General features: G+C 55.7%; 1 protein-coding gene across 1 annotated transcript; it reads right to left on the bottom strand.

Annotated features, from left to right (window-relative positions):
• Nucleotides 1-5391: 5391 nt before the first annotated feature.
• Nucleotides 5392-13144, bottom strand: CEL (carboxyl ester lipase). Its single transcript, XM_036914029.2, has 11 exons — nucleotides 12954-13144; nucleotides 10815-10965; nucleotides 10607-10729; nucleotides 10232-10429; nucleotides 9624-9754; nucleotides 9355-9462; nucleotides 9147-9264; nucleotides 7929-8115; nucleotides 7572-7775; nucleotides 6505-6702; nucleotides 5392-6210 (listed from the first exon to the last, which is right to left on the bottom strand). Exons 1-11 carry the CDS (start codon nucleotides 13014-13016, stop codon nucleotides 5697-5699), a joined length of 1995 nt encoding a protein of 664 aa, XP_036769924.2. The 5' UTR covers nucleotides 13017-13144; the 3' UTR covers nucleotides 5392-5696.
• Nucleotides 13145-14685: the final 1541 nt, after the last annotated feature.

The following is a 14685-nucleotide window of genomic DNA, read 5'->3' as shown; positions in this document are numbered from 1 at the left end:
TTGGAAATGTCACTATAGAAATGAAAGACTACAGCCCTCCACAAGCAACACGAGCAATCCCTGAGAAGGGGGAGAATCTCATTTCCAGATTATATTCATATCCAGTTCTCAACAAATTACAAAAACAGGAAAAACAGTGCTTTTTCAGGAAGAGAAAGAATTTGACAGGAACTATCCCTGAAGAAACCCAGATGTTGAAAATACTAGTCAAAAAGACATGTCCACTGTCTGTAATGTTCCATGAGCTAAAGGAAACTTGGACAGGAAACTAAAGGAAATCAAGAGAATGAGGTACAAATAGGGAATTGAATAAAAATACAAGAATTTTAAAAGGAACCAAATAGAAATTCTGGAGCTGAAAAATATAATAGCTAAAAATGAAAAACTCATTAGAGGGGTTTGATTGCAGATTAGAGCAGGCAGAAGAAAGAATTAATGAGCTTGATTAAAAAGTAATGAAATTACTCTGCCTGAGGAGCAGAAAGGAAAAAAGAAAAATGAGCAGGCCCCGAGGGACTTTGGTGACATCATCAAATCCAACAACATACACACAATGAGAGTCCAGAAAGAAAGGAGCAGAGAGATTTGAGTTCAGGGCTGAAAACTCCCCAAATTTGATGAAAGACATAAATGTACACATTCAGAAACTCGAGTGAACTCCGGCATAAACTCATAGCCACAGCAAGACGTGTAATCAAATTGTCAAAAGAGAGAAAAAAGTCTTGAAGCAGCAAGCAGCAGCTCATCACGTACAGCGGCTCCCTAATGAGATCGACAGCAGGTTTCTCATCAGAAACGAAGGCGGCCAGAGGGCAGTGGGATGACGTGTTTACATTTAAAGAGCTGAAAGAAAAACAAGTCTATATTCAGCAAACTTACATTTAAGAATGAAGGGAAATTTAAACACTCCCAGGTAAGCAAAGTTAAGAGAGTTTGTTATTAGACCCACCTGTCAAATGTACTAAAGGGAGCCCTTCAGGCTGAATGAAAGAACTACTGTAGTAGAGGTAACCAATAGGTAATTATAAATGTATTGTTGCACTTGTGGCTTGTAACTCCACTTTTTTCCTATATGATTTAAAAGGCAAATTGACAAAAAATGAGTATAAGTCTATGTTAATGGGAACAGCACTAATAAAGATAGAATCTGTGACAACACAAGAAGAGATGGTGGTACGTAGGAGCCGAGAGTGCACTACTGAAACAAGGTTGGTATCAAACCAGGTGGTTTTGAGTTCAAGATGGTCATTGTAATCCCAAAGATAACCAATGAGGAATATTTTTTAGCAATATACAGGAAAGGAAAGAAGGGGATGAAAATGGTGCATTGTAGAAAATAAACTAAATCCATAAAAAGCAGTAAAAGTAGAATTGAACAAAAAGCATATCAGACAGACACAAATAGCTAAATGAAAGAAGCAAGTCCTGGTCGGTAATTACTATAAATATAAGTGGGCTAAACTCCAATCAAAAGACAGAGTTTGACAAGATGGATTTTTTAAAAAATGCTCTCCCTATATGCTGTATTCAAAGAGACTCACCTTGAATACAAGATATAAAAAGGTTGGAAGTAAAAGGACAGGGAAAGATAATCCATGAAAACAGTAAAGGAGAGCTGGGGTGGCTTTATTATTGTCAGACAAAATTGGTTTTAAGTCAAAAAGGTCACGAGACAAGGTCAGTATATATTAATAAAAGGTTCAGTTCAAGAAGAAATAACAATTGTAAACATACCTGTTCACAAAATATATGAAGCAAAAATTGACATAATTGAAGGGAGTTGGAGACAAATACCTCACTTCTGGTAATGGCTAGAAGAAAAACAGATGGAAGGTCACTAAGGATAGAGGGCTTGAACCACCTCCAACCTGAGAGGCCCCGCGAGAGTATACAGAACACTGCAAGCAGAAGACACCTCACAGGGGACATGGGACATTCTCCAAGGCATACCATTTACTAGGCCACAAGTCTACATAAACTTAAAAAGATTGAAAACACAAAGTATCTTTTTCAGTCACAGAGAAATAAACTCAGAAGCCAACCGCAGAAGGAAAGCTGGAATACTCATGTGGAAATCAAACAACACTCTAACCAACAGGTCAAGAAGAAATCACAAGAGAGAGAAAATGCCTTGAGATGAATACAAACAAAAAAACCCCACACCAAGTCTTAATGGGATGCAACAAAAAGCGGTGCTAAGAGAACACTTTATAGCTGTAAACACATTAAAAAAGAAACATTTCAAATCAAACACCTAACCATACACCTTAAGAAGCTAGAAAAAAATGCAAACTAAACCTGAAGCCAGCAGAAGGAAAGAAATACTAGAGACGATAGTGGAGATGAATGGAATAGAGAAAAACCATGAGAAAAAAAATCAACAAAACCAAAAGTTGGTTCTTTGAAAAGATCAACAAACTAAGACTAATTAGGAAGAAAAGCAGGAAAGACTCAAAATCGGAAATGAAAGTGGAAACATGACTACCGACTTCACAGGAATCAAGGGGCTTGTAACAGAGTACTGTGCACAATCTTATGCCAACACATACACCAATATGATTCTGCCACCAAAAGGAATGGAATTCTGATACATGCAACAATGTGCGTAGATCTTGAAAACTAATGACTCCACTTAGGAGAACTATCTAAATTAGACAAATTGATTAGGACAGAAAGTAGAATAGATTATGAGGGTGAGTGTGGAGAAGGGAAGTTAATGCTTAATGGGTACAAAGTGTCTGGGGTAATACACAAAAATTTGGAACTAGATAGTGATGGTTGCATAACAGTGTGAATGGAAGTAATGTCCCTGAATGGTACTCCTAAAAATGGTTATATGGTCATATTTTATATTTACCCTGATTTTAAAAAAATAACATTTGCAAACACCATGTTCTGACCCAGGACAGCAGGTACCTTTCTACAGCTTTTTGAACAGGGAACTTTCTGCTTGTCTTGGGGTTTCTGTTGCCCATCAATTAGTAACTTGTAGATTTCAAGGTCAGACTCTGGCCGACTATGGGGAGGGAAATTGTAAACAGATCAAAATTTGCAGAAGTAGGAAGGAAAAGGCCAACGGGAGATTATTAGCCTCTGGCCAGGCAGGACTGCGCATCCTCAGTTCTCTCTAGGGGCCCAGGGTTGGCCCTTTACCTGGATCAGAATCCTGCTGGGATCCTGGTCTCTGTCCTCAGAATTCCTGTTCCTGCTTGTTTCGTATCCAGAGGAAAGATGGATGAGGCAGCTTTTAAGGCTAGGACTCCACAAGCATTTCTGCTTCCTGTGGCAAGTGTTTGCAGCATCGCTGTAGCACTATACAGTTGATTTCCCCCAGAAACATGCTAGCAGGCTCCCCTCTCTCTGCCAGGCCATCCTGCCAGTGAATTCAGCCCCAGGCAAGTTCACTGTTGATTCGGTGAGACCAAATAATGACAATGGAACAATGGAATGTTCTTGGGGTGAAAGAGTTTATACCCAACTTCATTTCCAGGGTGGCCCGTAAGCACTAGAGTCCCGTCCACCTCGGAGCAAGAATTCCTGCAGCAAGCCGGGATCTCAGTCTCTGTCCTCGGAGCCGCCACCACCCCAGCCTCTGCTCCCCTGCGGCCCGAGCACTGGGCGGAGCTCTTTATATAGAGTCAGCTCTTTATATAGGGCAATTATAAGGTATTGCCCACAGGTGTGCGGTGGGCGAGCCGACCAGGGTCAGGTGAGAATCCCCGCTACAGGAACTCCCATCTTCTCTACACGGGCCTGCATGGCCACTCATCTGGGCCGGGCTCTGATGAATCTGGGTGAGTGCTCATTTGCCAGGATCAGAATGCTAATTCCGGTCAGTGAAAGACCCCCACCCTCTCCCTCTGGCCAAGATGAATCCCAGCCTGTGTGGTTCTGAGGCTCATCGGCTGGGACAGTCACCACTTTACAGACTCGGTCGTTGGTACCGACTTGCTGTCCGGGGTAGCTGGGCCACAGCCCTTCGAGCTTCAGGCCCTGGGACGCTGCGTTCTTCCTCCAAGCCTGTGCTTTGATTATGTCAGGCCGTGGTGGTGGTCTAAACCTTTCCTGTGGGTTTAAACAGCCTTACCAACGGATACTGAACGGCGCTGAACAGACGCTGCCCTGAGCTCCCCTAAGCACCCCTTGGGCTTCACCACGACGGGAGCTAAATGCTTGACACCTGGCCCGGCCAGGCGCCCCCAGGACCCTGATGGCCTCCAGCTGTGGTTCGGTGAGTTTTTCAGCTTTACCCCCTGGGTACGGCCTGTAAAGGCAAGAGCCAAATGCATTGTGGGGCAACTCTGAGTCCTCATATTTTCGGGCTCCCATTGGCCAAGAGCAGGGACGGTCACCAGTAGAGGCCTGCACAGAGGTGGGTCTGTTCCCCTCAGTCTTTGGCAGGCAATCCCCTCGTCACGCCTGGGAGTGCTTGACCAAGCTGTGAAGCCCGGGCAGCCACAGCATCGCAGGCCAGCCTGGTGCCCCTGCTCCCCGGTGGATGGGTCTGCCCCGGCTCGGCTGCGCCGTGCGGAGCTGCAGCACTTGGCTTTCCAGGCCTGTCTTCCTCTGGCAGGAAAGGGACAGAGAGTGGCCGGCTTGTCCCTGGTGCTGCTGCTTCCCCCCCACATGCAGCAGGACTGCTGCTCAGGACTCCAGAATCTTCTCTCCTCCAAGCCCTTACCACCCCCGCGTGTGACTAAAGGGCCGAGGGTAGGCAAGAAGCCCCACAACTTTGTTCTGACCTCTGGCTTTGGAATCTCTGAATTTGAATCCTTGCTCTGATGACCTGGGGCACCTGAACCCCTTTCAAGGCCTGTTTCCCTGTAAATGTCTACAATCGTCTAAAATGGGGGTGTTCACAGTGCCCACCTTATGCAGCAGCAGTGAGGCCAGGCTGGTTAAGCTCTCGGCACTGTGCCCAGGCCCAGACTCCCAGAAGCGGGAATGGCCCTGCCTCTGACCTCTGCCTCCTGCCCCCAACTCTGCCAGAGCCATCAGGTGCTGCCCAGGGGCCCCTGTCTGGCAGGGCACTCAATGCCCAGTCCCCTTGGCTCTTTGTCCCTGACCTTCCACTGTAATGCTTTATTGTCTCTTGGACTTGGAGCAGCTGGAAGCAGAACCTGTTCCTCTTCCCAGGCCGGTTCCCTGGTCACAACACAGATGTCACTCCCGCACTCAAGAGAACTTGGGTGTGGCTGGGCTCCACTGGTCCACGTGCAGAGCCCAGCCCTCCCCCAGGGGCAGAGCCCAGCCCACCCCCCCCAGGGGCGGAGCCCAGCCCTCCCTCAGGGGCGGAGCCCAGCCCTCCCCCAGGGGCGGAGCCCAGCCCTCCCTCAGGGGCGGAGCCCAGCCCTCCCCCAGGGGCGGAGCCCAGCCCTCCCCCAGGGGCGGAGCCCAGCCTTCCGAGCCGGCAGCCTGGTGCAGGGAGCTGCACCTGAGCCCCGTCCAGGTGCCCTCCACTTCGTGAACCCTGCTTCCTCCTCTCTAAAGTGAGGATGGTTCTGTCCGCCTCCTGGAGCTTGAACACTGAAGGGGCCCGTGCGGAGACATGCTGAGCCCCGTGCCTGGGGCTGTGATGGAGCTGAGGGCCCTCCTTCCTCAGCTGGGAGCAAAGAAAGACACTAGACAGAGAGAGATTACGCTTTATTCCGGAGGGCAAGTGGGGCTCACCCTGTGGCCTCTTGGGGCCATGGACATTAGAAGCCAATTACTGCGGGCATCTGAGCCCCCTCAGGGTTCTCTGTGGGGGATGCCGGGGGAGATTCAGGGTCCTGGGCGGGGGGCGCGGGGGCGGCCTCGGGGTCCTGGGCGGGGGGCGCGGGGGCGGCCTCGGGGTCCTCGGCGGGGGGCGCGGGGGCGGCCTCGGGGTCCTGGGCGGGGGGCGCGGGGGCGGCCTCGGGGTCCTCGGCGGGGGGCGCGGGGGCGGCCTCGGGGTCCTCGGCGGGGGGCGCGGGGGCGGCCTCGGGGTCCTCGGCGGGGGGCGCGGGGGCGGCCTCGGGGTCCTCGACGGGGGGCGCGGGGGCAGCCCCCTCCCCAGCCACCGTGGGCAGTGCCTGGTAGGTCAGCGTCCAGTAGCGCAGATAGTTGGACCTCAGGTGCTGCTTCATGGAGTTGCCGTCCATCTTCTTGTTGATCTCCAAATAGTTGCCGCTTTCCATGGTATAGGGATCCCAGTGTGTGGGCACAGCCGAGTGGCCCATGTTGGGGTCCCTGCAGAGTGAGGAAAGGGCGGGTTCATGGGAGGCTGGAGACCCATGTCCCTGGCCAGGCTCAGTCCTGGCTTGCCTGGCGGTGCCCTGCCCTCTGCACTGACCAGAACTATCAGGGTACCGCCCTGTGTCCTAGGATATGTGGAGCCCCAGGAAGTGCGCATCCTGCGGCCCAGCCAGTAGCTCTGTCCCCACATGCAGAAGGGGAACCAAGGCTCGGGGAGGCTGGGTGTGGGGAAGGGGCCTGCAGGCTCAGGTGGCAGGAAGACCTGGCTTCGTCCCTCCCCTGCCTTACCCAGTCCTGGCGAAGTTGGTCCAGTAGGCAATCATGGCCTTGGAGACAGTCCTGTCCTGGAGCCGGTAGCCCAGGGGGGTGGCGAAAGGCTTCCCAAAGACGTACTGGATCTCATCTGCATGGTCCGCACCCACCCACTTGGGGTAGACGGGCATCCGCGAGGGTTGGGAGAACAGGTAGGTGTAGGTCTTGGCACTCCTGGGGAGAAGAGAGACCACCCGGGCTGGCAGGTTGCTTGCCTGGAGCCACCCGGCCCAGAGATGGGCCCACCAGGGGCCAGGGAAGGCCTGGGAATCCCCACGAGACTCATGAAGAAACTGAGCCTGACACCAGGGGATGGAAATCTGTGGACCACATTCATGGATTCATGGTTCTATGATTTCTACTGTATTGATATTTCACCTCCACAGAATATATTGAGGCACCTTCCTCCCATAATTCAGTCTCAAGAAAGACTGTTTTTTTTCTCTACAAGTGAATTTGTGTTCTTAATGTGATGGGACGAGGTATATGCCCTCGGATGTTTCTCTTTCTGCTCTGAATGACAGGAAGCTCACAGCTAAACATAGGGCTTAGCAGCTGCATAGCTTTCATCCTGGACTTACAGACATAATTTGATCTTCCTCCTTTTTAAACATTATTATATGGAGGTTTTTAATGTAGCCACAGGCTTAAGTTATTTTGAAAGTTGGCAAAGTTGATACCCGCAACAGAGACTCATGCGGTGTTTTCTCTAACATAGATCAGGGTGTGGAAGGTAGGGCCAAGCTCTCCTCAGTAGGAAGGACTGCCAGGCAAGGGGGTGCGTGCAGGGCCGGGCTGGGCAGAGGGTCACAGGGGGGCTTTACAAAGACCTCTCCATAAAAGGAGAAGTGGGGAGGTGAGGAGGGGCCTCTAAAGTCTCGTCAGGGCAAAGCGGACAGTGCAGACAAGGCGGGGGTGGCCCCGAGCACACAGCTGCACCAGGCCCCCTGGACACTGTGAACCACTGCAGGGGAGGCCTCAGTGGGAAGGGGCATACTCCCAGGTGGGTCTCTCCAGGCAGCCTCCCCTGCCCAGGTCCTCACTTGGCGTTGGCTCTGTGCTGGGCCAGAGCGATCTCTGTGGGCACCAGGAAAAGGATGTCGGTCTCAAAGTCCACCACGGTCTTCTTCCTGGTCTCCTGGGACGAGTCTTGGGCCCAGGGCTCCGTGTAGATGTCAAAGGTGGTGTTAGCGCCCATGATCCCCTTGGTAATGGTGAGCCCGCTGACCATCTTGTAGAAGTCCTCCCTGTGGGGACAGTGTCAGCACTGGACCCTCCACCCAGTGCCAGCAGGAGGGTGTCCTCACCCCCACCCAGCTGAGGTCATCGGTGGCCACCCCAACATGGTGCCGACAGCCCCACTCTGCTGAGGACTCCCTGGGCCCTGCACCCGTGCTTACTCTGTGACGACCTGTTTGTCCTTGTCGATGGCTGGCATGTCAATGCTGGCAAAGATGTGGCCATCCATGTTGTTAGTGCCCGCTATGTAATCGATGTCGGCGGTGTTGGCATACAGGGTGATGGGGTCGTTGGGGATGAAGTCTCCGTCAACAACAGGGAGGAAGCCCAGGTAGTGCAGCAAGGGGTCTAGATGACAGGGCAGCGGGGTCTCGCACTCCCATCGCTCTCAGCCTCCGGGGCGGCAGCTGACCCACCCCGACGAAGCCATGGGGGAGACCTGCCTGCTTGGATCTAGACCCTCTCCAGTTGGGAAAATCAAAACTGTTTCCAGACTGCCACCTGCTCCCTGGGGGCAAAACTGCCTGGGCTGAGTGCCCCTGGTCTAGCAGCTGCCCTCTCGCAGCGGCGGGCTCCCCCTCCTCTCCCTGCCTTACTTGCTGGGCCGTAATCAGGAAGAAGGGAGACCCAGAAGTAACTAATGGGCCAATGGAGAGAGGTGCCCCTCGGGGCTGTGTACTAGTGCGTTCGCCCGGAAGAACCGTGGAGCTGGCTCTGGCCAGGTGGCGGCCCAGCCCACATCTTCCCTCTAGTTTGTCATGCAGGGAAACAGCTGGCTTGCACTGGGGGCCGTGCTGTTTGCTTTGGTTTCATCTTGTCTTTCCTATAGCACTGACGGGCTAGTGCACATGAGGCCAAGATGCAAATGATGAGGTCTCGCGGGCAAGAGGGAGGCCCAGCCCGCTGGGTGGATGGCGCAGACACTCAGGCCTTTGCTGAGAGTGTCCCCCTAGCCTTCCTGGGGTACAGAGATGCAGAGCCAGGAGGGCGAAATGCTACAGCAAGTGTTGAGTGTTTGTTGAATGAATGAGTAAAAGAAAGAATGAATGGTCACCTAGTACAAAGATTCTTGGCCTGGGGTCCATGAATCTCCCTGAAATCATGTGCAAACGACTGCGTATGTATGCACTGGTGGGGGTTCATCAGTTTCTCAAAGGGGTCATGACCCATGGAGGATGAGAAGGAAGAATGGCCCTCCTCCTTGACTTGCAGCCAGGGCCCCTGAGGTCTGCCAGGATGGCGGTGGCAGTGAGCTGCCTAGGGATGCCAGCAAGCAGGTGACAGAACCAGGCCTGAGACCTGGCATTTCCCTCTTTTCCAGAAGCCCAGCCCGCCCCCACATGGAGCCCCCATGCCTCCACCCAGCTGCCCCAACTCACACTCCATGCCTGCCAGTGGCATCTTATAGGCCAGCGTCACGGCACGGGGGTCGGTAACCTTCAGACATCCGGCCATCCTGGCAGTATCGTCTGTGGGGCAGCCCACCTTCTCAGCTATCTGGGGGGGGGGGGGCAGGCAGATGAGGTCGGCACTCTGGGCACAGGTGGCACCCAGGACGCGACCCCTCCCACTGCAGCTCCTCCTTACCCTTTTGGCCCAGAAGAGGGGGTTCTTCTGGATGGCCCAGGGGCACAGCGCCACACCACTCTGGCTGATGGCTCGCTGGATGAGGCCCTTGTTTTGGGGAGAGAGGGTCTGCAACACACAGAGATCCTGTCACCAAAGCCCCATCTGCCCACCTCGAGCTAAGGCGAGGATCCACTGGATGTCAGCTCCAGCCCTGCTCCTCTCCGTCCCCTTTGGCCCCCTCCCGCACCCTTGAGGGCAGGTCTCCCCACCTCCTGGGGTCCCCAGACCTGTAGAGAGACACTGGCGCCTCCGGCTGATTCCCCAAATAGTGTGATGTTGTTGGGGTCCCCCCCGAAGGCCGCAATGTTCCTCTTCACCCACGCGATGGCCATGTGCTGATCCCAAAGGCCATAGTTACCTGGGGGTGCGCAGGAGGAGGGGCTCCGTCAGGGACCCTCTGCCCAGGCTGGGGCTGCTAGGGGCCTGGTCCACACAAGGTGCGCAGGCCACGTGGGTGGGATGAGAATGTCCTTGGCTGCGTGGACACCTGGCCGAGCCCCAGGATGGCAAGTGGCGGGTTCCCTGGGGGGCTGCTGGAGGGTGGGGGCTGGGGCAGGAGGCAGCCTGCTCATCTCCATCCCTGCCTCCCACAGTCCTCGCATCTGTGCTGTGGCCTCTGTCTGCGTCTCTGGTGGGCTGGTAGCCCTATTCCTTTGCTACAGCTGCCAAGGTGCTCCTGCCTCTCATGGTCTGTCTCTGGCTTTCTGGCTCTGCAAATAAGATTCTGGGCCTTTCCTGGGGGCTGACTGGGAAGTTGTCTGGGGCCCAGGGGCACTGAGGGGATCCCCACCGGGCTCAGAGCTCGCAGGGTTGGGCACATTAGCTCCCAACAGACCTGGCAGGTTGGAGTCCCCAGTGCTGAGGAAGCCCAGGGGGCCGACGCGGTAGTTGAAGGTGACCACAATAACGTTGCCCCGCGTAGCGATCTCCTCCCCATCGTACAGGTAATTTTTGAGAAAGTTGGCCCCGTGGCCAGCCCCCATGAGGAAGGCGCCTCCGTAGATCCAGATCATGACGGGCAGGTCCCGGGAGACTGAGGCAGGACGGAGCAGGTCTGGTGACCCCAGAGGCCCACCTCCCCCCCACCTCCCCACCCTCTGATTTCAGGGAAGTTCAGCTCTGGGCCCCCGGCCACACCCGAGGGCAGGGCCTGGAGGGGCTTCCTGCAGGCCAGAGTGCCAGGGGCAGGGGGCTCAGGAGAGGAGCAGACCTTGCTTCCTGCCCTGGGGCACCCAGATGTTAAGGTACAGGCAGTCCTCCTCCCCATACGTGCTCTCCTGCGTGATAGTGGCCTGCAGGCACCGCTTCTTGAAGTCCTTGGCCTTCAGGGTCCCTGTGGGTGGCCAGAGGGGCGGGCGTGAGGAGGGCAGCCCCTGACCACCCTGGCCGTGGGCCTGGCCAGCACCGCCTGCTCCTACCTTGCCAGCCAGGGTGTCGCTGGGGTTTCTCCAGGGCCTTGGGGGCGGCAGCGAAGGGGATGCCCTTGAAGATGTCGACATAGTCGCCAAAGAGGCCGAGCTTCTTGTTGACACCTTCCACGAAGCCGCCTTCCGTGTACACGGCGCCCAGCTGGAGTGAGAGGTGGGCAGATTCAGGAGGCTCAGCTAGTCTGCCGGGCCAGGCCCGGGGGTGCCCAGAGCCTCCCCGGACACAGCCTCAGGAGGGCCAATGTGCTCTTGAGACCAAGACCCCTGCCACTTGCCCACGTTGCTGGGGGAGCAGCTCACTGGGGTCCTGCCTCCTCAGTCTCAGAGGAAACTGCTTCAGCCAGTGTGTGCTCACTCAGGAAGCCTTCCCAGAGGCCGGGAGAGGCGGGGTTGGAGGTCTGGATTCGGGCCCATGGGCCTCAGTTTCCCCATCCGTCAGATGGGCACTGACAGTGTCTCCTTCCCTCTCTGCTTATCCAGCCGCCAGCAGTGCGGACGCTCTGGTCACACTGAATGTTTCATGCCCGACCATGAGCCCCCTGCGCCTGGCACTCTTCTTTCTCCTCCCCTTGTCCCCGGCCATGGGGTTGGGCTGGCCTGGAGCTGGTGGCCCAGTGCCAAGTCCTCACAGTCCCTGGGCTCCCTGCTGGGAAAAACCCCTGCCCCCACCTGCCCAGGGCGCTCGTGTGGGTCCCGGCCTCCTGGCTCTGCCCTGTGCTGGGTTCCAGAGGGGCAGGGGCAGGACAGCCCCACTCCCCAGGCCCAGCTGGAATCCCAGACACCCTGAAGGTCTGGGCTAACGGGATGCGGAGGGCTGCAAGTGGAGAGAGGGGGGCGCCAGACGCAGCAGCTGCCAGGTGCCTCTGGTGGGTCAGGGGGCCCTGGGCAGCCGCAGGCCTGGCCCCTCTCTCCCACTCCTGTCTCTCTCTCTCTCTCTCTCTCATCCAGGATGAGCCAGCCTCCTTGTTTTAGGTCTCCAGGCATTTTTCCTGACCAGCCTCCAGGCTGCTGGGAGGAGGCAGAGGGCCAGCCGGGTCAGCGCCTGGGGGACTAGGAAGTCACCTCTCAGAAGTGTCTCTGTGTGATGAGATTGGCCTCAGGGGCGGGGGGAGGGCACGGGGACCCTGGCCATCCTGGCAGCATGGGCAGGGGTGGTACTGCCTGCTGGAGGAGCACAGAGGAAACCCTGTCCTTCAGCTCCCGGAAAAGACTCCCCTGGCAAAAGAGTGTATCCTCCTCCGGGGCGCAGAAGGGGCCCAGCACCAGTGCCTGAACCTCCAGGGGCAGCAGGGGTGTGAAGGGCAGGGCTGAGAGAGCAGGATGAGGGGTGGAGCATCAGCGTGTGGGGGGCTCGGTGGCAGGGGGACCAGGGCCCTACTCCAGCCTGTGCAGGTGGTCAGGGCTTCTATCCTGGAGGCACTTACCCCACCTTGTTAGGGAGGGTAGATGTTATAGACACCCCAGGAGGCCTCCTGCCTCCCTTGCCCTGGAGGGGGACCTGCCACTCCTGTGCAGGTGGGCATTGACTCCTCTCATGGCCCCTGGAGGTTAGGTTGGCAGCCAGACCCTGGGGTTGGACTAGACCGGGCTCCAGATTTCTGTTCAGCCATTGGTGGCTGTGTGATGTTGGCGAAATTGCTTGTCTGCTCTGGGCTCATCTCCTCTTCTATGTAAAGGGGACAACATCGACATCTCTGGTGAGAGAAAGGAGCTAGGGGGGTGTTATAGGTCAGGTTGCCAGACTCAACAAGTGAAAATTGAGGATGCCCAGTTACATTTGGATTTCAAATAAACAATGAATTTTTTTTTACTCTTGGTATGTCCCAAATATTGCATGGGATATACTTATATCAAAAATTATTCATGCTTTCTATGAAATCAGATTTAACTGGGCACTGTTTTATCTGGCAGCCTTAGTCATCATATGATAAGAAAATGCCCAACACACAGAGTGGGTACCCAGACATGCTGTTTTGATTGTCGTTAGGCTCCCCGTCTCAGGCTGGCTCTCTCTACTGGTGACTCGTCTGTCTGTCTGTCTTCCTTGGCTAGGTCCTGTCCCTCCAGTTCCTGGACCTGGTTTAGGGGCCTCTGCCCTAGCCCCCACCCCTCTGCTGGGCTCTCCCTTACCTGGGCCGCACTTGCTGCCCCCAAGAAGCAGGTAAGGCTCAAGACCAGCTCCAGGCGCCCCATGCTGTGTGCCTGCCTCTGCGTGGCCCTCTCTCTGGCCTGCGGTTATTTATGGGGCAGCCGGGAGCCTGCCTGGGTTGGCAGCTGCCTGCTGAGTGTCCTTTTCACCCCCTCCACCTTCTGCCCCTTCCTCCGGGCTGGCTGCACTCCAGGCAGTATATATACCCTGCTGTTTCCAAATGGGCTCAGGCTGGCCAAGGTTGAGCACGTGTGGGCGCGCGCACACACACACACACACACACACACACACACACACACACACACACACACGTGCAGGGATGTCCCATCTTTCCCAGGGCCGGCTGACCCTGGTGCCCTGGTCCCACAGTGCACCTGTGCAGGTTACTGCCTACCTGGGAACAGAGGCAGATGGCCCGGGGTGGGGGCTGCAAGGGCTGGGGCTTGGCTGGGTGCACGGTGTCCTGCATTCTGGCTCATTTATTTACGAGGGCTGGGTTTACCCTCAGAGTAATGGGCATGCTTCGTCTCCATGCCCTGCCTGCCCCCTGAGCTCAACAGAGGGAGTTTATAGGGCACCTGGCATGTGACTTCTGGGTCAGAGATGACTGTGGGCTGCCGGACAGCTAGTGCAGCTGACCCTTGTTCCCAGGGGCTCACTGGGGGTGCAGTCTGAGCTAGATGTGGGGACCCAGAGCAACACAGGCGATACTGCCCTCAGGGTGCCGGGGAGACCTCACCCTCAGCATGACAAGTCCTGGGACACAGGGGAGGCAGGGAGTGGGGGCTCCAGCCTGGCCTTGAGGGCTTCACTGAGGGAAAGGAAAGGAGGGCTTTCTGGCCACAGAAATAGGCAAGCAGAGACCCAGGCAGAGCGCAGACGGAGCACGGAGGTGTGAGACATAGCAGAAGGCCACTGCTCCTTTCTGTGCATGTGTGTTACCGTGGTAACCAGAGAAGGTGGTTTATAAGGGAAAACCACACGGACAAAGCCTAAAGACTGCGCCTTTGAGCTCAGCTATGTCCCAGGTCGCCTCTCACAGGGGACACTCATGCTCCACTGCACAGCCCACTGCAGTGATGGGGACACGTTCAGGAGCCAGGGGACAGCCAGAGCTCTTGCAGGCCAACAGCCCCTCGGACAGGGCCCTGCAGCCCCTTTGTTGTCCAGGAACCAGTGCCTCTAACACAGGACACAGCCCCACTGCGACTGTCACCAAGACCACAGGGATCTACTGACACACATCTGCCTGATCCAGTGCTGGATCTTTTGTGATGCAGGGTGGATGGAGAGAGGCCACAGAAAGTAGGAGGTAGGGGCAGTGGGCGGTGGGAGGGAGGAGTTAGACACTGGGAAGGAGGGGTCCAGCAGGCGGTGGGGTGGGGCCCATGCGGCTGTAGTCGGGCTGCAAAGGGTTTGAAGATGGGGATGGTCCCCCCATCAAGGAAATGCATCGGTTAACTCACACCTTTGCCTGGTTATTCCACTTCTGAGAACCTGTTCTAAAGGAAGTGATTCTGAATCGGGGGGAGGAGGAACCCTGTGGGCTCAAGGGTATTCAGCACGGTGTCATTTATAGAAGCTCAGGAGGCAAGGGGCAGTGGGCCGGAGGCAGAGCAGAGGGAGGAGTGCGGACATTTCAACAATAGGGGGCGGTGACTCATTTAACCAGCGGCTCCACGTGGGCCCGCGCAGAGCAGGTGATCCCTAAAC

The sequence above is a fragment of the Manis pentadactyla genome, chromosome 3 (assembly GCF_030020395.1).
Source record: "Manis pentadactyla isolate mManPen7 chromosome 3, mManPen7.hap1, whole genome shotgun sequence".
In the NCBI taxonomy this organism is placed as follows: Eukaryota; Metazoa; Chordata; class Mammalia; order Pholidota; family Manidae; genus Manis; species Manis pentadactyla.
The sequence above is the reverse complement of the archived record's forward strand: the minus strand, read 5'-3'. Positions and strand labels throughout refer to the sequence as shown.

Coding starts and splice junctions, on each gene's coding strand:
- CEL (XM_036914029.2), bottom strand. CDS start 13,016: ATGGGGCGCCTGGAGCTGGTCTTGAGCCTTACCTGCTTCTTGGGGGCA. Junction 9,265..9,354: donor CCCTCTTCTGGGCCAAAAGG/GTAAGGAGGAGC, acceptor CCCCCCCCCCAG/ATAGCTGAGAAGGTGGGCTG. Junction 6,211..6,504: donor ACCAACTTCGCCAGGACTGG/GTAAGGCAGGGG, acceptor CTCACTCTGCAG/GGACCCCAACATGGGCCACT.